The sequence below is a fragment of the Heteronotia binoei genome, chromosome 15, assembly GCF_032191835.1.
Source record: "Heteronotia binoei isolate CCM8104 ecotype False Entrance Well chromosome 15, APGP_CSIRO_Hbin_v1, whole genome shotgun sequence".
Taxonomy (NCBI): Eukaryota; Metazoa; Chordata; class Lepidosauria; order Squamata; family Gekkonidae; genus Heteronotia; species Heteronotia binoei.
This window is the reverse complement of record NC_083237.1, coordinates 39,448,060-39,471,895: the sequence shown is the minus strand read 5'-3', so window position 1 is coordinate 39,471,895 and position 23,836 is coordinate 39,448,060. Positions and strand designations below refer to the sequence as shown.

General features: G+C 39.3%; 2 protein-coding genes across 2 annotated transcripts; both read right to left on the bottom strand.

The window, feature by feature from the left end:
- Positions 1-629: 629 nt before the first annotated feature.
- On the bottom strand, positions 630-1,563 carry LOC132584193 (olfactory receptor 13H1-like). The gene has a single exon (XM_060256003.1). It carries the CDS (start codon positions 1,509-1,511, stop codon positions 651-653), a length of 861 nt encoding a protein of 286 aa, XP_060111986.1. The 5' UTR covers positions 1,512-1,563; the 3' UTR covers positions 630-650.
- Positions 1,564-21,290: 19,727 nt separating this feature from the next.
- Positions 21,291-22,279, bottom strand: LOC132584356 (olfactory receptor 13H1-like). The gene has a single exon (XM_060256222.1). The coding sequence runs from the start codon at positions 22,262-22,264 to the stop codon at positions 21,326-21,328; it is 939 nt and encodes a 312-aa protein (XP_060112205.1). The 5' UTR covers positions 22,265-22,279; the 3' UTR covers positions 21,291-21,325.
- Positions 22,280-23,836: the final 1,557 nt, after the last annotated feature.

Sequence of the window (23,836 nt, the reverse complement as noted above, 5' to 3'; positions counted from 1 at the left end):
TGCATAGGCCCTCTCCACCCCCTGTAATTCCATCCAAGGGAATGGGAGAGGGCAACTGTGGCGGCTGCTCAATCACCCCCACAGGTTTTTCACTGGTAAAAGAGGGAGGAGGAATTACTTTTCATTACCAAAGGCAATAGTGAGTTTGGATCATAAACAAATGATACATTTACATAAACTAAAGACCCACAGAAAGGACTCTACATGAAGGAAGAGATGCTGCATGAGTGGATCCAACCCAGGGTTTGGTAACAAGACTTTCTTGTCTGGAGAGGAGATAAAATAAAATGCGTAGTAAATCACAGCTTGTCTAAAGCCAGTTGGTGTAGTGGCTAAGTGTGTGGACTCTTATCTGGGAGAACCGGGTTTGATTACCCACCTGCTGGAATGGCCTTGCGTCAGCCATAGCTCTGGCAGAGGTTGTCCTTGAAAGGGCAGCTGCTGTGAGAGCCCTCTCAACCCCACCCACCTCACAGGGTGTCTGTTGTGGGGGGAGAAGATATAGGAGATTGTAAGCTCTCTGATTCAGGGAGAAGGGCGAAGTATAAAACTGCAATTCTTCTTCTAAAAAGATTAAAAAAATTGTTCAACAGGAAAACCAGCAACTGAATGTCGCTACCCATCATTTACCTACTGACATACATCACACTTTAAGTGACGACCTTTTTATTTATCAATCTCTTCAATGCTCCCGTGACTTCTTGATTTCTGAGGGTATAAATTAAAGGGTTCACCATGGGTGTCACCACTCCATAAAATACAGATACTATTTTTTCAATGTCACTTGTGCTCTTTGTCTGAGGAAGAAGATAGGTGAAGATACAAGTGCCATAGTACATGGACACCACTGCAAGATGAGATCCACAGGTAGAAAAAGCCTTCATCCTGCCTCCTTCTGAATGCATCCTCAGGATGGCCACTAGAATGCGCAAATAGGAAAAAAGAATGAAGCTTACGGGGAAAACTAATGTAAAGCTGCTAGTAAAGTAAATGCTTATTTGGCTCAAAGATGTATCTGTACAAATGAGCTTAAATACAGATTTAAATTCACATGCCAAACCTTCAACTTCATTGTTCCCACAGAATCTAGCTGGTTTAGCAAGACAGGGCACAACAGTAAGCATAAAGGCTGTAATCCACGTCATGGTGGCTAACACAATACAAACCCTCATATTCATGATGAGTGTGTAGCGCAGTGGGTTGGAGATAGCAACATAACGATCATAAGCCATGACAGCCAGGAGTAAACATTCAGTTGCTCCAAAGCATAAACCAACATAGATTTGGGTGTAGCATAAAGAAAGAGACATAATAGGGCGGTCCACTAAACAGTTAGCTATAGATTGTGGTACCCCATTTGTTATGAGGCAGAGATCAATGATGGACAAATTACAGAGGAAGAAATACATGGGGTTGTGGAGTCGTGGATCGAATACAACCACTAACACGATGAGACCATTTCCAACAATGGTTACTGGATAAGCAATGATCAAGAAGACCATTAAAGCCATTCTTTCCTTGGGTCGCCCTGACCAGCCAATGAGGATAAATTCAGTCACTGCTGTTTCATTTTCTCCCGCTTCCTGCATCAATGTTGACCTGAAGTAAAGGACCTAAACAAAAACAAATATAATGCATTTCTATTTGTGAATTTTGCCCTTGGCACTTTTTTTTGGGGGGGGGGGGTGGCTTTTGGAGCCAGCTCCAAACACAACAGGCAGACTTATGTCTTAAGCTTTAGGATTTGCATTTTAAAGACCATATTTTCTCATTATTATTATCTCAAAAATTTATTAAAGCTCTAACAAAAGTATTGCAGTAAATAGATAAGTATGAGGTAATCCTGGTTGTCATTGCAATAGCAAATACTTAACCGCTAGTCCTAACCTAACTTCTCTCCAATTTATCATAATTTTATTATAACTTTAAAATACTGTTTTTAATTGAATTTTACAACTAGTATACAAAGCAACTAGTTAAGAAATGAATTTATCTGCCACAATTGAATTATATATATATACACCAGCACTTATAAGACCTTCATGTCTATGGATTTGTACATAGTACAACTAAATATATTCTGATGTGAAATGATAAATAACCTTTGTACTTAGGATCACACTACAATAAAATCATTTTTGAAAATACTAGGCAATATTATGAAATTTCTAGCTACCGTTATGCTTTGGTTCCTGAGACTTGTCATGCTGTGCATTATGTAATATCTCAGGGTGCAATTATTTAATAGCTGAAATATACTTGGGCATATTAGACAAAATACACTTGGATGCATGTGTGTGTGGACTTCTCTCACAGGCAGGTGTAGTATATACAAGGGGGGAGGGTAATAGATAGATAGATAAATTTATTGTCATTGTTCTCAAGAAAATGAGAGCAACGAAATGAGGTGCTCTTCCACAAACATACCAACACATCAACACCCACAATAGGACATATACATAGACCATTTAAATGCATCTAAAAACACATAACCATTCATAACCCTGCATTTAGCTTAACCACGGCACTTGGATAGAAGCTGCCCTTGAATCTATTTGTCTAATACAATTGTCAAATATTTCCATTTATACCAAGATATTGCATTGGACCATGCCGTCTTTTCCACTCAATATATTCCAGTTTTTCATTTTATTCCCACCCCCATCCCACATGACTTTTTTCATGCAGGCCCCACAATCTCTGACATCAACTTTTTGGTGGTGTTAAGGGGCTTCCTCCTCTCTTCTTCACAAGCAGAAAATCTGGCAGGTTCCAACCTACTTGACAGATGTAACAACAAACATGCTGGTGGCAGAAAAAAAGGAGCCCGAGTTGTCTTCTAGGTTCCCAGTACAAATCTTTAGTCATTTACTAGCAAATTTACTAGCCTCAGGCAAGCAAAACACACTTTCTGTACCTATTCTCTCAGGTCCCCATCTACAGTGTTGGAACAAAAATGCTGTCCAATATTAAAGACTTGTTGATATGAATACAGAAAGAAAATGTATTTTGAATATCAAATACCTTCACACAGGGCCGGATCTAGGGGGGGCAGAGGGGGGTGCTTGCCCTGAGTGCTGATGGAGGGGGGAGGCGCTAAATTGGGTTTGGAGTCCATTGTATTTTATTGGACCATAAGATAGAATGGTCCATAAGGGGGCATCATTTTTTAATTTTGCCCCCCTCAAAAAACATGTAGATCAGGTCTTGCCTTCACAAATGATACATGAGGTAGATTCTGTTATAAACCTTGCTGTGCAATAGTATAAAACTGAATGTGCTCCAGAATTGTCAGGGGTCACACAATTGATTTTCAAAACTGCTGTCCTTAGTGCTTGTTCATATGCCTGATAATGCACAATAGAATGAATCCCTGTGTCAATCTATTGGGTTGAATTCAATCAGTAGTTACACTTGTGAAGAAGGGAAGAAAAAAGCCCTTTGTCCAACAAAAAGCTATGTGGAGGATCATGAGGCTTGCATGGACAAAAATTTGGTGGCCTGTGGCTGTAATAAGGAAAGCTCCGAGAATGAATAATAATTAAAAAAATGTCTGGAGCCATTGAAATTCACAGGTATGTAAATGATTCCTGATCTAGCAAATGATACAGATGCCTAAGGAATCTGCTCCGAAGTGTGGCTCTCTTAGCCAGATAGGATTGAAAAAAATGTGTTGTTGAGAGGAAGACTAAAGAAAGGGAGGGGGAACCCTTGCCCATCTGTCTCTCTCTCTCTCCTTGGAATCCTATTGGTTTACAATATTAACTTTCCATATTCTGTTGAATTAAAGTGGTGTTTTTTTTTTCTTTTAAAATAAATTTTGCCATGAAAGATTTCTGAGATAGAATATGGACATTGAATCAATACATTTTGCAAGAACACAGTAGTCAAGAATTTACATTGATGCCTCTGGGGATGTTAGATGTACTATGGGATAAAACAATCAAGCCTGTCTCCCTTTTTTTGTTTATACCAATCTGACTAGTGAGCAAATTTAAACTTTTATGTACATAGCTGATACAAATGTAAATGGAGAAGAAAGTCAGGCTCTTATAGTAAATACACTTAAAAAATCACCCTGGTACCTAAGCACATAATAGACTTGTTTTTGTAAGAGGTCTATGCTGATTTTTTTTAAAAAAAAATCTAAAATCTGTGATACTTTTTATTATAGGGAAGGCTATTGGCTTAAGCTAAGACAGAAACATTAAAACTTAGTATATTGTGCCCAGGACAAAATAAATGAAAATGTATAAAATCAGACGTTACTTCTTGACAGCTTATCATTAAATAGAGAGAAAAATAATTAGTAAATGCATTACTTGCCTTTTTAAACCTTTGTAAAATCAGGAAAAAATCATCGTCCTTATCAAAGTAATCCTGATATATTACAGATTCATTGCACTATTGATAATATATCTACTTTGTGTAAACCAAATTACATACAATTGTAAAACTGTAAAATGAGAACCATTGATTTATCTAAATATAATAAACCTTCCAAATAAATACAGCAGCTCCTCCAGAACAACATAGTGAAAGGGCCTCCAGTAGCTTAGTTGTTCACAACTCGGTTGCCATGCTAGAAGAGTTCACAATGGAAGTTCATAAAAATAAATGACTAAATAAAAAAGATAATTGCCCCCCATAGAATTCACTGACTGACATCAGAATAACTTGATGGAGATATTAATATTTTATCTCCAGTGTGGATTTTTTTCAAAATAACAATGGACTCAGTTTAAAAAAAAAATCAAAACCCTTGTATTTTAAAATTCTTTTAGCACATCCCCAAGTGCCTTGTTAACTTCTGAAGTAATTCCATTGACTTCAATAGTCTTTGAAAAGTGTAATTCTTCCTGTAGCATTGCACTTTGATAGTGCAGTCTTCAGAACAATTTCCTGGGAGTTAGTCCCATTGAGTAGACCAGAGTAGAATTCTGGGTGTAATTGTTTTATTGCTCTCAAAAAGACCCAAGACAAAAACACATTCATACAAAATGTTTTGGAATAAAATGAGGAATAGAATGGCCAGAACTTTATTGGTTACAGCTGTAAGAAGACTTGGCACAGCAGGTTCCACTGGATCCTGGCACTGACTGAGTCACCTCCTGGTTGATGTATCCCAGCCAAACTACTAGCAAGGGGTAGAACCATGGGATTTCAGGTTGATGGATTCCACAAGGACGGTCACTACTGAATGGTCTTCCCTGCCTCTGAAGTGTGAAGGTAACTCATTGGCAACCCCCAAGCTGGGCATGCCCTTTAAAAGCCCTCAACCCAAGATCCCTTAACGGGATCTCCATATGATGGGAAAATGAGCATTTAGACCAGTTTTCCTAAAATGGACCTGGCCCCATTCTAATACAGCCCTAAGGTTGTGACAGATATATGCAGCAGAAAAAATTGTAAAACAGAACATAATCCATGCTTCCCCATAATGTAATATCCCCTCCCATGGGGGGCTACCTGCAATACCCCATAAAACTTCTTCCTCTCAAGCACTAACACATAAGGAAGGCTGGATGGGCAAGTGATCCCAATGACCAGGTGAAGTACCCAGGTAGTGCTGTGTGCTTTTTCTGCTCCAGTGGTCCTGCCCCTTTGTCAAGCATGAGATTTCAAAATAACCAGTCCTTGGATTTTGAAACAAAGTGTGGTTTATTGATAATCCATGTGGCTCAGATGAGCTGAGTATTGAGACTGATACTCTGTAACACTAAAATACATGTTTTAAGATGGCACATCAAAGGTTCTATAAACAGTTCAAAGGTTCTATAAACCATTCTACATTCACTTGTTAAATTCACACACTGACTCCCTTATCTCTATAGTGGCCAATGCATCCTGGGTCCAGGCCTGAGAACTGGTCCCAGGAGGTCTTATCTTCAAAGAGTACATTCCTGCATTTGTTAGTAAAAGTGAAAGGAAAAAAGGTGGGGGCTGCTGCTTTGATGTGCCTAAATTTAATTCATGGTTAGTAACAATTCTATATACTAAATACTTAAATAGAAAATAAAGGCAGAAAGATACGATGCTTGACACCCTTCCCCTGGGTCTAATTCATATCCCATCATAGGCCCCCTTCCTACATGCCCAGTTCAAGTCCCATCATAGACCCACCACTGTTGCCACCTGGTGCTGCCATTTTCAGAACCACTTGATGTTTGAAATGCAGAAGGCCTACTACAATCTTGCCCTGCTCTGTTTCCTAGCCTCACAGGAACATCTGCCTGAGTCTTTGTCAGTCTTTGCTAACCTAGCTAACCTGGGTCTTTGCCAGGCCTTGAATTCAGCAGGACCTCACAGGAGCAAAGCTCCTGAACCTTTCTGATGCCCCCCCTCCTCCCCACCTACCTACCTTGTCCATGCAGTTCAGTTCATAGTTTGTGATGGGCAACAAGGCAAACCATGAACCACACTGCCCATTCATGAACCGAACCAATTGTTTTGTTCGTGGTCTGACAAACCCCCTTGAAAGAGACTGCAATCCATTTAAATGGGGTTTGCAGAAAGCCTGAAAAACAGCTGAACACCAATCAGCTATTTTGGGCTATTGTCTGCAGTATGTTTAAACTTCAAAGGGACTGCAGAAGACAGCATGAAACAGCTGATGAGCTAGGAGGCACTCCCCACTGATCAACTGTTTTGGGCTGTCTTCTGTACTACCTTTAAACTTTAAAAGGGCTAGCAGAAGAGAGCATGGAACATTCTCAGAACCACTTGATGTTTGCAATGGAGAAGACCTACTACAATCCTGCCCTGCTCTGTTTCCTAGTGTCATGAGCCCTGATGAGGAGGAGCTGGAAGGATTAACAGACCTGGAAGAGTTGCCAGCCAGTTCCTCAGCTGAACAAACAGCAGCTGCCCATCAATCATTCTCCAGGCACCAGTGTCAGCTGTTGACGATCAATCTCCTCCAAACTCTCCTCCTCCCATCTCAAGAGTTCGAAGCAGGCTCCAGAAAGAACTTTCAGAGAGAAAACATGAGGCATGCTGAGGCTTCAGATCTCTCAGCCCTGAGTTCTAGCAGAGTCACTGCCACCTAGGCAGCAGGCTGATTGAGACTCCCATATAGCTCCCACCCTTGGTAACCTTGTGAAAGCAACAAGTCTATTCTCTGGCTTGCATCTGCACTTCTTCCTGATCCTGACCTGCTTGATTTCCTTGGCACCCTGACCTTTGCCTTTTGGACATTGACTTCTGATTCCAGTTTGTGATTCTGCATTGGTGACTTGGCTCCTGCTTCACTTCCTGGACTTTGACCTTGGACTGGCTTTGGACTCCTGCCTGCCTGCACCCTGAGAACATGACACCTAGCATTATAGGAACATCTGCCTGGGTCTTTGTCAGAGTCTTTGCTAACCTAGCTAACCTGGGTCTTTGCCAGGCCTTGAATTCAACAGGAGCTCACAAGAACAAACCTCCTGAACCTTTCTGACGCCCCCCTCCTCCCCACATACCTATCCTGTCCATTGAAAAGTAGGTGCAGCTGCATAACAATCCCTGGATGAGCACCACCACCTATTTTTCTACAAAACAACCCCTGGTCTTTGCTCAACTAGCAGCAAAATCAGTCTCTAACACTGTCATTATGAAGGAGAACTGACATAGAGTCTAGTAAAAATATAATAGCACTTATGTTTAAGAATGCTGTGAATAGACTACAAACTACAAATCTTCCAGTGAGCTGTGAATGCATACAAGACACAGGGCAGGAGGAAAAATAAAACAATTTGTTGCTTAATAAAGTACTGGTTTAAGGGAAAAACAATTTATGAATAAGTTGTTCAATATAATGAACATAAATGCTATGTCTGGTACACTGGGTTGGGTTCAACAAGCTTTCCCATTCAGTCTTGCCCTATTTTATTCCCTACTACAGCACCTTTCTCAAATGGATTTTGTTCAAGGAGATCCCACAATCCCCAGCACATCCATTTGGAATGGTCAAAGAAGATCCATTATATGGGACCAGCATATCTATAGGACCATCTCTTCCCTTGTGCTACTAGTAGTCCCTGGCTCAAAGGATGTCTGCTTAGTCTCAGCTAGGGCCAGCACTCACCATTGGGGCTTCTGTTGAATGGCTGAGGTGTTGGGGTTTGAGGTTGTCTGGCCTTATCCCACTGTTATTCGAGGGGAGTCCTTTGCCTCATGTGTTGTTGAATCACTTGGTTGAAAATTATCTTAGCCTCATGCAAAGGAAGGCCTTGATGATTCAGACAAAGGCTGAGTTGGAGCTCATTAGGAGCAGACCATGGTGTGCAGACCATGTGGTATACTAAATTGCCCCGCTGGATGTGGTGCAGTGTGGGGGATCTCAGATGTTCAGACAGGGCCTGCTGGAAGGTGAACTGGAACTGAAGAATGCTATGGAGGGTGGTTTGGGCCAATTCCTGCCTCACACCAGGATATGGGACCTGTACAGGGGTGATGGGATACATCTCTCCAAAAAGGAACATTTGTGGCAAGGGCTGCAGGCTGCTTCAGACTGCCTGGTGGTTGCATGATCCTCAGCAGATGCTTTGCCTTGGCAGTGGCAAGTTCATGGAGGTAAGGTAAAGGGGATCCAGTGAACATCATATGACACATCTCTTTGGGGGGTTAAGGAGTCTGTCAGGATCTGTCTTTGTTTTTTTCAGCCCAGAGTGAGGAATGAGGATTACCTTTGGGACCACCTTGGCTAGGCTCCTCCCTCATAAGTTTCATGGCTTGGGAAGAGGAGGGTGACTCACTCTTGGGGTAAAGGTGGGTCATACAATATATGGTAAGGAGGAGGCCTTGGCCTATCCTGCATTCAGTGTTGCCGTTGCTTCAATAGGTGTAAATATTAATAAAGTGGCCTTTTGTTAAACCCAGTCTTGTGTCTGTGTCTTTCTTCTGACCAGGAGATAGGAAATGGATTCAAAGAGGTGTAAGCTAACAAATTGTTTCCTCTTTTTCTTGAATTCTGAGAAGAGAGGCAGAGGGATTCTTTTTCCCCCTTTTTTTCTTTTTTTACAAAAATGGACTACATGTGTGTGCAGGGACCTAAACACTGGCCACTCTCATGCCTTACTTCTCTGTGCTTTCTTACTTCAGACACATTTGCTCCTAGCCCAATTTTCATCTTGTGTCAGAGCCTGGCCAGGTGAAACTGTGGAACACCGCAAAATGGTGTGAAGGTGAAGTAAGAAAGGGGTGACTTTCCTCATGTTTTGTTTAGAAATAGACTCCTCCTCAATTACTGGGAATGAAACTGCGTGCCAAAATATCATTCTTAAAACTTTGATGCAGTCATGAAATTAATAATTCAGAGTCAGATGATCATTCATTTTATAGTTTTTTCTGTGCAGCACATGTATACAAAGAAATCTACAAAAGACTTCTGGTACACAGTCAAAAGATATTATGGCAGAGATCACCAGAGATTTCTGTGAAAATAATGCACATGACATTAAATGGCACAAGTCCCATTCATTGAAAAGGGAATGGTATACCCAAATGATGTTTCATCAACCAGCCAGTTGCTTGCACTGGTGTAAATGAACAGTTTCATTTCAGATTGATAGCCTTGAAGAATTCTGTCACAGAAATTTGTCATTTCTGCTTGCTACATATATTCTACATGATTAATTGATAACTCTATAATTCATTGCTCTTGGTTACCCTAATCCAGAGGAATCACATGCATAGTGAAATAGGTTTCTACATATGCCACAAATTTCTGATATGGAATTTTCAGCATAATTTCAAGTGTTGAAACATACATACAATGGAGCTGTCTAAATTTTCAGTTCTGTTTCCAGTGTGATCATGATACTATTTTTAGACTTCTGGTTCATTCTAGAAGCCTAATCCTATTGCATTGCTTACTGAATGTCCCATTCATCAGTTGTACTGACCCATTCTATATAATCTACCTTGAGTCCAGGTGAGAAAGGCAGACAAAAATAAAACAAATAAAACTGCAGGAATCTGTGAAATTATCTGTGATTAATTCAAACTTGAAATTATGGTTTCATCTTATTTTTCCATATAATATGAGGATTTTTAAAGTGACATTTCACCTATTAAAAGATTTTGAGGGATGTTACATAGGCTGATAAAATTATTGATTTTTTTTCTGAGGGCTTATGTATACTCTTTCAATTAAAAAGTAAATAACTCTGAGTCATGGGGAAGAATATCATTTTGTTTTTAATGATCCATGTTACAAATGGATGACAGATATTTGAAAGTGATGTCCTAAAAAAGTAGGCAGTCAATTACTGTCTTTATGTCCGGCGGGGCGGTGCGGCAGCGTTCTGAGAGAGCTCCTCAGGGCGTGCCGAAATTCCAACCATTAGGGGGGCCCTAGGGTCTGCACGACCTCCAGTCGGAGGAGGGGGTGCGTAAGAAGAGCGTGGTGAATAGTGGGGGCTCGAACGGGTAGCCTCCAAGTGTTCTACCCCTTCTTCAAACACCGAGGTTGGAAACGCGTGAGGCGAATTAGCCCCAGCCACCGGATTAAGGAGGTGAACTGTGGGCGGCGACTGAGGAGAGACTATTGGAGTCAGACACTATCGGGTTTTTTTGTTTGTTTGTTTGTTTGTTTGTTTGCTGCTGCGCTCTGTTTGTTTCGGCGTGTTGGAGGCAGGCTGGTTGGCGGAAAGACCACAAGAGGCGAGTCGGAGAGCCAAGCCTGAGCGAGGCGACGAGGACGCTAAGGTGAAAGGGGCGGAGGTGCCCAAGCCGACCGGCTGGCGGCCAGAGAGAAAGTGCGGCTGAAGCGGCCAGAGAAAAAGTGCGGCTGAAGCTCAAAAGGGTTGAATTCTACGAGGAGTAGAACACGACCGGTTAAAAATTCTTTGCTCCGCGTTCAGAATTGCTGGGGGGCAATGTTTGCCTAATGTGGGAACCCTCGAGGAGGCGAGACTACGGAAAGTAAGGAGTTAAAAAGAGTGGGGCGGAGAAGAGATTTTCTACGCGTTACGCATATACGTGCTACGCTGTGCTGCGCTGACACACTCTACGCCGGGGGCCAAAATAGTAGACTTAAAAACGGGGCAGAACAGTAATGTGGCTGTGCTAAACCCGACGGTCGAACGTTAGAGACCTGAAAGAGATACCAGGCAAATTCGGCTGTACTCGAGGAAAGACAGCTATTGACCCGGAAGTGTCGAAGACGCGGAGGCTCGAAGAACTACTTGAGTTTGGCGTACTGTTTTTTGCGCGGTTTGGCTTGTATGGCTAACTGTTTCTGACATGATAGCTTGAGCAGAGCTGAAAAAGGGAAAGAAGGGGTGGGCAAGCTCGGGGTTTTTTGTTTTCACTGTGGGGGGGGGAGTGGTTATTGTCTATATAGATCTCCTAACAGTTTTTGAGATAATTTCACAAGGGGTACATTAGCTAAAGCTTAATCCTCTGGAAGATCTGTATAATGCTTTTGAATATATGTCTGCTATAAGAAATAAGATAGAAGAGAACAAGGAAAGTTAGTTAGTGAACTGTACAAAGATAATGTCTCAGGCAGGGAAGGTAAAATTTTCGCCTGGTCAACCCAAGGCGGTTGGTGCTGCTTTATCCCAGGATGCTTTAAAAGATATTCAAGTGAACTTCCTAGAGGCATTAAATCAAATGAAGGAGACTTTAACAAAACAGATGGAAGGAGTGGTAGCTAAAATGGAGAGTCTTGATGAGAAATTTGGAGAAACAAGGAAGGATATAACAGAAGTTGTTAAAGTAACTAAATCGATAGATGGTAAACTTAAATTGTTGGAAGGTAAAATAGAAGAACTTGAAGGAAACCAGGACAAATTAGAGATAAAGACTATGCAAATGGAAATGGGGCAAGCTGAATATGTTTTAAGGTTTTTAAATATACCGGAGGAAAAGAATGAAAACTTGGTATTATTACTGACTGAGGCACTCGCAGAACTTTTGTCGATGGAACAGACCAAAACAGAAAAAGAAATAGATTGGGCTTACAGAGTGAGTACCACTCATGCAAGAAGGAATGGTCTTAGCAGAGAAGTTCATGTGAGATTTGTTCGTAGGATGCTAAAGGAAAGGGTTTGGCGGGAAGCCAGAGATCAGCAGTTAACTATAAAAGGAATCAAGATAAAGGTGATGAAAGATATTCCATGGTTGATCAGATTAAAGAGAAAAGGTTATAGGCATTTGGCTCAGGCATTACAGAGAAAAGGAATCTCTTACAGATGGTTGGTGCCTGAGGGCATGATATTTACCTATCTAAATAATAGATTCAGGATAGATTCGACTGCTAGATTGGAGGAGTTTCTTAAAAAGCATAGTTATAATTGGCAAAAAGGGAATTTAAGGGGGGACCAGTCCGAGACCCAGGTAGTATTAATAGACCCACAAAAAGAACATCAGCTATTAGATTTAGAAGAAAGGGAAGAGGGAGAGGTCCCACAAACCAAAGACTTAAAAAGGGAGACTAGGTTGCAGAAAAAGAACCCAAGAGATTAAGTAAGATAACAGTATGTCACTCAACTTAAAGATTATCTCGGTTAATGTGAATGGTCTAAACTCGCCCAGAAAAAGGAGACGAATTTTTTTACAATTAACTAAATTCAAGGCAGACATTGTGTGTGTCCAAGAGACTCACATGAGGAAAAAAGATGACTTCCTTTTACAAAATAAAAAACTTGGTAAAGCAATAATCACCTCGGAGGTGGATAAGAGAAAGAGAGGGCTTGTGACTTATGTTAAGGAAGGTGTGCATGCGGAATTAATTTTTGAGGCTAAAGAGGCCAGAATACAAGGTGTTGAAATAATAAAGGACTCAAAAAAATTCCTTTTGGTTAATCTGTATGCACCCAATGAGAATCAAAGGTCGTTTTTTAAAGAATTATACTCAAAAGTAAGTAATGTTCAATATGAGAATGTTTGCATTATAGGAGATTTTAACGCTGTGGAAAACCCAGATCTAGATCGAAGCTCCGGAAGTAATAGAAAGAAATCTAAGAAAAACAGGAGTAATATTTTACCCGAAAGTTTTCTAAGATTAGCGGACGAATTCACATTAGTAGATGTTTGGCGCACTCTTAACCCTAAGAAAAGAGACTATACGTTCTTTTCAAGCAGACATGCATCCTGGTCGAGGATTGATTCAATTTGGATGTCAACAGGGTTAATGAAATTGGTACGGGAAACAGATATCCTCCCCTCCACTATAGCAGATCACTCCCCTGTTATGTTAGTTTTAAATTCTGGTAAGAAGAGTACGGGCTGGAGAATGAGCTTAAATTTGTTGAAGGAGAAGAATTTTATCCGATATATAGGGGAGGAAATGAAGTTTTTTTTTTAAATAAATACACAGAAGGATGTCTCGCAGATAACAACTTGGGAAGCTAGCAAAGCCTACTTTAGGGGGCTGGTTATTAGTTATAATGTAAAAAAACGGCGCGAGGAGAAGTATAACGCACAAAAATGGACAGACCTAATTAAAAGTCAAGAAGCATTATTAAAGGTAAACCCTTCATTGAAGGAGCTTAGATCGGAGATCAGAAATTTACAACATAAGGTACATCTACTATATTTAGAACAGATGGAGGCAAAGATAGCGTATTCTAAAGCATACTTTTTTGACAACGCAAATAAACCGGGTAAGTGGTTAGCTTACAGGGTCAGGAAGGAGAGGGAAAAGAAACTGATTAAAACTTTAAAGGATAAAAATGGACAGAATATCTCAGAATTGCAGACAATGAAAGATATAGTACAAGAGTTTTACAAAAAATTATACAGCAAAGAGGAAAGAAATGAAGAAGATCAAAGAGATTATATTTTGAACAAAAATAAGACAAAATTAACAGGTGAACAGAGAGATCTGTTGTCGGGTCCGATAGCAATGGCTGAAATCGTAGAGGCTTGGAATAAAATTAAAGGTAACAAGGCAGCGGGTCCCGACGGCATTCTTCCGGAATATTATATAACTTTCAAGGAAATTTTGATAGATGCATTTAAAGGTTTATTAGAGGAGGTATGGAGTAAGGACACAATTCCAGAATCATGGCGGCACAGTAACGTGGTGCTTATCCCAAAACCCGGTAAAGAAACGGATGATATTGGGAACTACCGTCCTATATCATTATTAAATATAGACTACAAAATATTTGCTACAATCCTCGCAAACAGACTTAAATTGATTATGAGGGAGATTATACACCCTGACCAAACAGGGTTTTTACCCGGAAGATATCTCCGGACAAACACTAGAATGTTATTTAATTTTTTGGAGTATGCTGAGTTTAATAATCACAAACCTTTGGCTTTTTTATTTCTCGACGCGGAGAAAGCATTTGATAATGCAGATTGGAGTTTTATGTTGGAATTATTAGAGAAATCTAATTTCGGAGATGTATTTGTAAACAATGTTAGGAAGATATATGACAAACAGTATGCAAGGATAATAATCAACGGAGATTTGACGGAGGAAATATGTTTAAGAAAAGGAACAAGACAAGGATGTCCCCTGTCTCCACTATTATTTATTTTTATTTTGGAATTATTATTACAGATTATAAGGCAAGATGAGAGAGTTAAAGGCATAAAAATCAGAAAGGAAAACTATAAAGTGTTAAGTTATGCGGATGATATGGTCTTCGTTTTGCAAAACCCTTTGGATTCGATGGAGCAGCTTCTAAATCATTTAGCAGAATATGGTCGGGTAGCCGGCCTAAAAATTAATATAAATAAGTCAAAATTCTTATCCAAAAATATGTCGGATCATGAAATTTTAGAGTTGGAAAGGAGATCAGGATTTCAGAGGGTCAGGAAAATAAGATACTTGGGTCTGACAATATCGGAAAAATGTAGTACGTTTTATGAAGATAACTTTGAACCTCTTTTGAAAGAGATAGCTATTTTATTTAAAAAATGGGAAAATCTAAAAATATCATTTATGGGTCGTGCGGCGCTGATGAAAATGATAATTCTCCCTAAGGTACTATTTTTGTTTCAAACGGCAAATTTTGCCGTAAAGGATATTTTTTTTGCAAGGTTGAATTATCTATCTAAAAATTTCGTATGGCGGGGGAAAAAACCAAGAATTTGTTGGAAAAACTTAATAGATAGAAAAGAAAATGGAGGTCTTGGGATCCCGGATTTTGAAACTTATCATGCGGCCTGTGCAGCAGTATGGTTAAAGGACTGGGTGATCCTTGAAGATACACGTTTGTTAACAATTGAAGGCGTTGACCTACAAGCTGGTTGGCACGCCAACCTGTGGTACACCCAAAAGCCACAAAGTTATTTTCAAAGACACTTAGTACGTAAAACCTTACTGAAAACTTGGTTGAAAATAAAAAGGAAAATTTATGATAAAACACCGAGGTGGATATCGCCGGTGGAGGCTACTTTACGACCGCAATTGTGGTCTTCAGAGAAAATATTAAGATATTCGGATATTTTAGACGAAAGTGATAGAATCAGAAAGAAGGAGGATATAGAAGCTAGAGGGTTTTCTCTAGATTGGTGGACGATGACTCAAGTGTTGGCAAAGTTCAATAAGGACAAAACAAAGGGTTTTACAAAATCAAATTTTGACTTTGATACAATTATAACAGCTAGAACTGGAAGAACGATTAAGAAAGTGTATAATTATCTCCTGCATATAAAACTGGAGGAGGAGACTGTTAAGAAGGTAATGATAAAATGGGCAGAGAATCTAGGATTCAGTATTACATTAGATCAATGGGAGATTCTATGGAAGAATAATTTCAAGATAATAAAACCAGTAAATCTGTGAGAAAATTTTATTAAGCTTTTTTATAGATGGCATATCACCCCGTTTTTACTTAATAAAATTAATAAAGTAATTCCACCCACTTGTTGGAAATGTGATGTATCAGTAGGAACGTATTTTCATTTATGGTGGTCATGCAATGAAGCTAAAAAATATTGGAAGGAAATTCATAAAATTCTAGTGGACATACTTAAGGTAAACTTCCCGCTTAAGCCAGAGTTCATGCTGCTGTCTTTAGTGAGAGATTTGATACCAAGGGAGGATGAATTTATCACAATATATATAATAACGGTGGCTAGAATTTTATTTGCTCAGTACTGGAAATCTAAACTTTTACCGGATAGAGATGAAATTTCGCAAAAAATTATAAATGTGGCAGAAATGGATATCTTAGCTAACATGATTAAAGGTAACACGAAGGAAAAAGCAAAGGGAAGATGGAAAAAGGTTTATCTATGGTTAGATTATAATTAAAAAGAAGTTGATAATATTATTTTAGTAATTTATAAGTTATAGTTTGTAAAGGTTTAAATGCTTGTAAAGGAGGACAATTGTTGAATTTTGGTTTATTTACCACAGTTTCACTTCAAAACCTGAAATTTGAATGGGAAATCATAAGAACCTAGCAACGTTTGAGTGTTTAGTTTAAAATTGTTAAAAATGTTTTAAAAATGTTTTGTTTGTATTCAAATATATGTTTCTTTTAGAACTGTATGAAATTATGGGCTAAATAAACTGTGAAATACAAAAAAAAAAATTACTGTCTTTATGAAATAAAGCCTCTGCCTTCAAAATAAGCAAAATTCTGAAATAAATATTTTGACCAGTAAGTCCCACTTGCAGGCCTCCCTAAAACATCTACCAAAATGCCATCAATGAACACAACGCTGGGCTGGATTAAAAAAAAACAACCTGTTATTAAAATCCATTCTTAGAAACAAGATCCATTGTTAATTATTTTCCCATTTCAGATCAAAATGTTGAGCAAATTCAATGTTGATGATGCTTTAGAAGAGTACAAGAACTATGTATGATTGGCATCTCAGATGAATCATGGATTCAGCCAATGATATCTCCACAAGTAAGATAAACCCAAGCAAGAATATTATACAAAGGGAAAATCAGGTGAATACTACTGTACTAGCAGTGTGCACTCAGATATCACTGAACCAACACAATGCCCAAAATGTCTGGGTTAATTTTGGATTGGAAATACCTGCAATGTCCCAACCCATTAAAAAAAAAAAACCCTGGAGAGTGTTTCATATTGTTTGGCTTACAAACTGGTGGGGAAGCGAGAAGAATCAGTTTGTGGCAGCTGCCCTGGATGTGGGCTCCTGCATTCCCTTGCAAACAGCATGAAAAGTAGTAGAAAAAAAGTGCATCCAGTTGACCTGTGGTGTCAATGGTTCTCTGGACCTGTGGAGGATCTTTAAAATAATTTAAATCTTGCAGTTCCACTATTGTGCTGCTGAGATAGTTACCATTGTCTCCATTGATAAAGTTCTTATTGAAGAAACACTACGGTGGAATCTTGGCCAAATACAATGGTTCCTGTGTTTAGAAAAGAAACAACAGTTCTGCAAAATGCAAATATTTCACTGAAATGTGGATCCAGCCTCTGACCTTATTTCAAGGAAGAGAGAAAGGGTTGGATCTTGACCACTGGTCCTGCTGGTCATCCAAAAAGCTTGTTTTTCCTGCCTTCTCTCCTGTGGCAGCCCAAAATGACCCCTGAAATATTGGAAATATTATGATTGTATGAGGGAGGGAGTTGGAAAAATCATGCTCTGTACGTAGGAGTTTTTGCCTCCATGGAAGCGTATAGTCTGGATCCAAACACAGGGAAATATTAGTGTCACAAAGATATTGTAAAGTTATGGGATTAGATTCTACCAGCAGTTCCACTGGTAAAAGGAGGGAGATCAATTTCATCATTGAAGACTATGGTGAGTATAGATCATAGGCTCTACATAGACAAAAGCCACACACAAAAAAGCCCTGTGCAACAGTATGCACTAATGGATGTTGCTTATGCACTAATGGATGTTGCACATTCACCTGCTTTCATATCAGCCTCCATGAAGGCTATTGCCATACAGAGAGACCCTTGCTTAAAGCTCTACAGTGGTTTTTGCTAGTATTAGACCTTTCAAAGTCATCACCCTGCAGTTTTGTTTTCTTGATTACTGGGCAAAATCTCTTCCCATTTCCTGCAGACAAGAACCTACTATTTTAAAAATGTTGTTATAGGAGTTAGCCCAGTCATTTAGTTCTGCTTTTCCCATTTTGATAATTTTGATTGCAATTCATTTCTTGATTCATTGGATTGTATGTTTCATGCTATTGAATTCTGTTCTTTTGAACTATGTTACATACTTTATTATAATTGAGGTTCACCAGTTTGAAAGCATCCTTGAAACATACTGTGTAATTCTGGGGAAGGGGAAAAAAGCTACAAGATGTTATGGCACTCCTAAAAGTCATTTTCTCTGCTTCTCAAAGGTAATACCAGATCAGCCGGTATCTGCCATCTGGAGAGCAGTTGTAATTCTGAGTGATCTTGAGCCCTCACCTGGAGATTGGCAGACAAAATTTGATGTGGTCACAAAGGTCTTGAAATTATGCTTAAAGTGGTGGTTTAAATTCAAGCCTGGAAAGTTATCAGCCTCAATAAAATTATTTTTAAAAAAAAAAAAAGAAATTCCAGATTCTTCTAGTCTAGGCTCAAAGTTTTACTTTACTAACATAACATCATAGAAGGTGTGAGTAAAAGTTACAAAGACTACAGTGACTTTCTAAGTTCCCCTTGTTTTTAAAGGTTTTTTTTTGTTCTTCAATGGCTGTTTTTATAGAGGAAACTTACAAGTTTGGATCTCTAGCATGAGGGCTACTCATGAACCATTTTCATGGTATCAGTAACACAGTGACAAGCTGAGTGCATTAGTTTTCTCTCCCCGCCCCCCCATATGGTAAGCTCCCTATGGAGTAATTTGTTTGAAAGCCCTTAAGCAAGATCTATAGGTATTAAATGCATGATCTATAGCTATTAAGTGGATGAACACAACTTCCTTTAAAAAAACAAAACCGCTGGTCCATTGAATGTTTTGGAATAATGACTTCAAGAACTGTTGTGATTTTATTTTATTTTAAGGGGGGGGGGGCTTTATGAGATGCAGCTGAAAATGTACATTTGAAAACACATTTGACTACCCATAAAACCTCCTTAGAAGTTTCAATTGAGGATACATGTAAGCAGTTATAATCTCCCATCACAACTAGGATATTTCCTCTAAAATTTGAGTAAGATAGAAAAGAGCATTTATGAAGCACACTCTCTGCTTCCCTCCCTCAGATTTTTCCTCCATTTGTCTCTTGGAACAGACTTGGTAAGATGATTTCTTTTCCCTTGAAGAAACTTTAAATGTTCCACCCTGTCCAGCCCAGGAGTCTGAATGAAGATTAACTTAATGAAGATTAACTTAATGATTAATTAACTGAATGAAGATTAACTTAAACCCTTAAAAATGGCACTTGAGAAACTTAAATTTTAAAAAATAGCAAAAAGTTTTTATATAGGGTTGCCTGGCCAGTGGAGGTCTCCTGACATCCTTCCAGGAGACCAGAATTGATGTTGGGCATTTTTGGGCCTACTTCTAGTTTCAGGCTTACTTCTGGTTGGGGGGTGACACTCTTGTTTTTGGCAAAACTCTATGGTAAACTCTGATTCAAACCATGAAGTGTCACCCACATAGGCTTGCCGATCCCCAGGTCCCAGTGGGGGTTCTTCCGCTTTCCCAGGCTTCTTCCCACCCCCAGTCAGCTGGCCAGTGGAGGGAAGTCCTGCCCCCAGAGGACCATTTGCCTTTCCGCCTCTGGAGGCTTCAGTCTCCAATTGAAAGGTTTCCTCTTGGGATGGAAACCTGTGTTACTTTGAAGAAGTTGGCAGCAACTTGTGAGTAGAGAGGCCAATCCCTCACTTCAGAGTTGCCAGAAATGGGGGGAGGGGGGAGGGAGGGAAACATCTGCTGAGCACTTCATTATTCCCTATGTGAAGATCGATTCTCATAGGGTATAATGGGGAATCAATCTGGAGGTTTCGGGGGCTCTGGGGGAGCTGTTTTTTGAGATAGAGGCACCACATTTTCAGTATAGTATCTAGTGCCTCTCCCCAAAGTATCCCCCAAGTTTCAAAGTGATTGGTCTAGGGGGTCCAATTCTATGAGCCCCAAAAGAAGGTGCCCCTATCCTTCATTATTTCCTATGGAAGGAAGACATTTAAAAAGGTGTGCTGTCCCTTTAAATGTGATGGCCAGAACTCCCTTGGAGTTCAATTATGCTTGTCATACCCTTGTTCCTGGCTCCACCCTCAATGTCTCCTGGGTCCACCTCCAAAGTCCCCAGATATTTCTTGAATTGGACTTGGCAACCCTACACCCACAACCAGAAGAAAACCTGAAATCCAGTGTAGGACCAAAATATGTCAGTTGGGGGTGGGACTTACCCTTGCTGACAAGCTAGCTGGTGGTGGGCAAGAACTTGCAAAAGTGTGGGTTCCCCTGCTACCACTGGGGATCTGACAACCCTAGTTTTATTTAACATCAAATCAGGGGTTAGGGGTTGAAATTATGAAGGTAAAACCAGTACAAGCACAGACTTTTGTTCTTATATATCAGACTAATGAGAGGTCCTTAAATTATTCACATTTACTTAGATCTTTATATTGAGAGGCTTTTGTTCCAGTTTTTAACCAGACACTCTAATACACTTTATTTGAGTAATTTCTGATCTTTTTGGTGCCCAGGAGACCGTTACTGTCTTCTTTGTACCCCAACCCCAGTAGTCATTTTGAGTTGCTCACTGACTTTTAATGTCTCTACATGAAGTTTCTAATTAGACCAGGGAATTCTATATTCCTCAAGGATAACTCTTCCTGTTTGATTGGGTAGGAAACCTCCATCTCTCCCTAGAACATTTATCCCCTTCCCCTTGGCTTGAATGGGAATGTCCTCTACTACCCAAACTTCCTTGCCATGTGTCTATATATTCCTTGAAATGTGTCTATATATGTGCTCCTCACTTTAGGTGATTGTATATAATATTCAAAATTTTGGCACAGCCCTAACTCAAATTCTACCTTTTAAGTCCTTTATATATCCCTGATTGTTGCATGATGCAGGTTGATTTTGGGTTTTTTTATATAAAATTGCAAAAAAATCTTTTTTTAAAAAAAACTAGACTTTGAAGTTCCATTATTATTCTGATTCAATTACCAGTTCACTTTTTCCCAGTGATAAAGTTCTTAATGAAGAGACACTATGGTGAGTATGGATCATAGGACCTACAGAGACAAAAGTCACACAAAAAGGAGAAAGGAGTTAATTGGTCAAGACTGATGAAAAAGTCTATGTAGATCCAACCCAGGGTTTGGCAACAAAACTTTTTGTTTTCTGAACAAGAGGTAAAATGGAATACGTGATAAATAACAGCTTGTCTTAGCAGAGGGGGAAAAAAATTGCATAACAGGAAAAACAACTGAATGTTGCTATCCATCATTAAGGAAAGCATATAGCTACTGATATGCATCACATGTTATGTGACACCTTTTTTATTCAGCAGTCTTTTTAATGCTCCCATGACTTCTTGATTTCTGAGGGTATAAATTAAAGGGTTCAACATCGGTGTCACCACGCCGTAAAATATAGATACTATTTTTTCAATGTCACTGACTCCCTTTGTCTGAGGAAGAAGATAGGAAAAGATAGCAGTGCCATAGAACATGGACACCACTGCAAGATGGGACCCACATGTGGAAAAAGCCTTCATCCTGCCTCCTTCAGAATGCATCCTCAGGATGGCCACTAGAATGCGTAAATAGGAAAAAAGGATGAAGCTTAGAGGGAAAACTAAGGTAAAGCTGCTAGTAAAGTAAATGCTTATTTGGCTCAAAGATGTATCTGTACAAATGAGTTTAAATACAGATTTAAATTCACATGACAAATGGTCAACTTTGTTGTTTCCACAGAATCTAGCTGGTTTAGCAAGACAGGGCACAACAGTAAGCATAAAGGCCGTAGTCCATGTCGTGGTGGCTAACACAATACAAACCCTCATATTCATGATGAGTGTGTAGCGCAGTGGGTTGGAGATAGCAACATAACGATCATAAGCCATGACAGCCAGGAGTAAACATTCAGTTGCTCCAAAGCATAAACCACCATAGAGCTGGGTGAAGCACAAAGGAAGAGACATGACAGGGCGGTCCTCTAAACAGTTGGCTATGGATTGTGGTACTGCAATTGTTATGAGGCAGAGATCGAGGATAGACAAATTACAGAGGAAGAAATACATGGGGTTGTGGAGCCGCGGATCAGATACAACCACTAACACAATGAGTCCATTTCCAACTATGGTTACTGCATAAGCAATTATCAAGAAAACCATTAGAGTCATCCTTTCCTTGGGTCGTCCTGACCAGCCAATGAGGATAAATTCAGTCACTTCTGTTTCATTTTCTCCTACTTCCTGCATAGAAGTTGATCTGAAGCAAGAGATATAAAAAAGAAAGAAATATAATGCATTTACATTTGCATATTTTGCCCTCAGCATACTTTTTTTTTTAAACTTTAGAAGCCAGCCCCAAAACACAGCCATATCTCTCAGCCTTAGGTTTGGTTTTTAATGACCATATTTTCTTATTATTATTATCACAAAACTTAATCCTAAAATATTCTTAGTTTCTTGAAATTTCGTTGGCACCCTGACAAAAGTATTGTAGTAGATAAATAAATAAGAGGTAATCCTGATTGTCCTTGCAACAGCAAATACTTAAACACTAATCCTAACCTAACTTCTCCCTGATTTATCATAATTTTATCATTATTTTAAGATGCTCTTTTTAGTTCTATATTAGATCTCATATGCAAAGCAACTGTTTAAGAAATTAATTTATGTACTGCAACTGAATGATGTATATAATATACGCCAGCACTGATAAGACCTTCATGTCCATGCATTTGTATGTAAAATAGCTTAACATGTTCTGATATGAAATGTTAAAAAAAACTTTGTACTTAGGAACACAGAGTCATACTATAGTAAAATCACTGTTGAAAATATTAGGCGCTATGATGAAATTTCTAGCTACAGTTATGCCTTAGTTCCTGAGATTTGTCATGCCTGTCATTATGTAATATCTCAGGGTACAATTATTTAACAGCTATAAATACAGTTGGGCAAATTAGATGAAATACACTAGGACAAATATGAGAGCTTCTCTCACAGTGCAGTATGCATAAGCCTTTTTTCCCCAGTGAAATTGTCAACTACATTAATTTATTTCAAAATATTGGGTTGGATCCAACCATCTTTTTGACTCAAGCTTTCCCTCCAGCACACATGGCTTTTTTTCATGAAGGCTCTGAAATCTCTGGCATAAACTTTTTGATGGTGACAGGGGGCTTCCTCCTCCCTCTTTCACAAGCAGACAATTTGGCAGACTCCTACCTACTAGACCGATGTGACTACAAGCATGCTGGTTGCGGCAAAAAGGAACCCTAGTCATCTTCTAGGTTCCCAGTACAATCTTTACTCTTTTACAAATTTACTAGTCTTAGGCAAGCAAAACACACCATCAGCACCCACGCACTCAGGTTTCAATCTACAATTTTGGAACAGAAATACTGTCCAGTCTAAAAGACTTACTGATTCCTATTGGGAAGAAAATACACTTTGAATATCAAGTGTCTTCAGAGATGATGACTCTGGTAGAAACCCTGCTATACAATAGTACAAAGCTGAATATGGTCTAGAATTGTCAAGGGTCACACCCTTGATCTTCAAAGTTGCTGTCTTTTGTGTTTGTTCATGCACCTAAGAATGCACATTAAAATAAAAATCCTTTTCTCACTATATTGGTTAGATTCAATCAGTACTTACAGTAGTGGAGAAGGGAAGAGAGGTCCCTTTTGTCCACCTAACAGGCTATATCAAGGATCACAGAACCTGCATGGACTAAAATCTGATGGTCTGTGACTCTGAATGGGGAAAGAAAAAGTCTGGATCCATTGAAATTCACAAGTATGTAGCTGATTCCTGATCTAG

Coding starts and splice junctions, on each gene's coding strand:
- LOC132584193 (XM_060256003.1), bottom strand. CDS start 1,511: ATGGCTTTAATGGTCTTCTTGATCATTGCTTATCCAGTAACCATTGTT.
- LOC132584356 (XM_060256222.1), bottom strand. CDS start 22,264: ATGCAGGAAGTAGGAGAAAATGAAACAGAAGTGACTGAATTTATCCTC.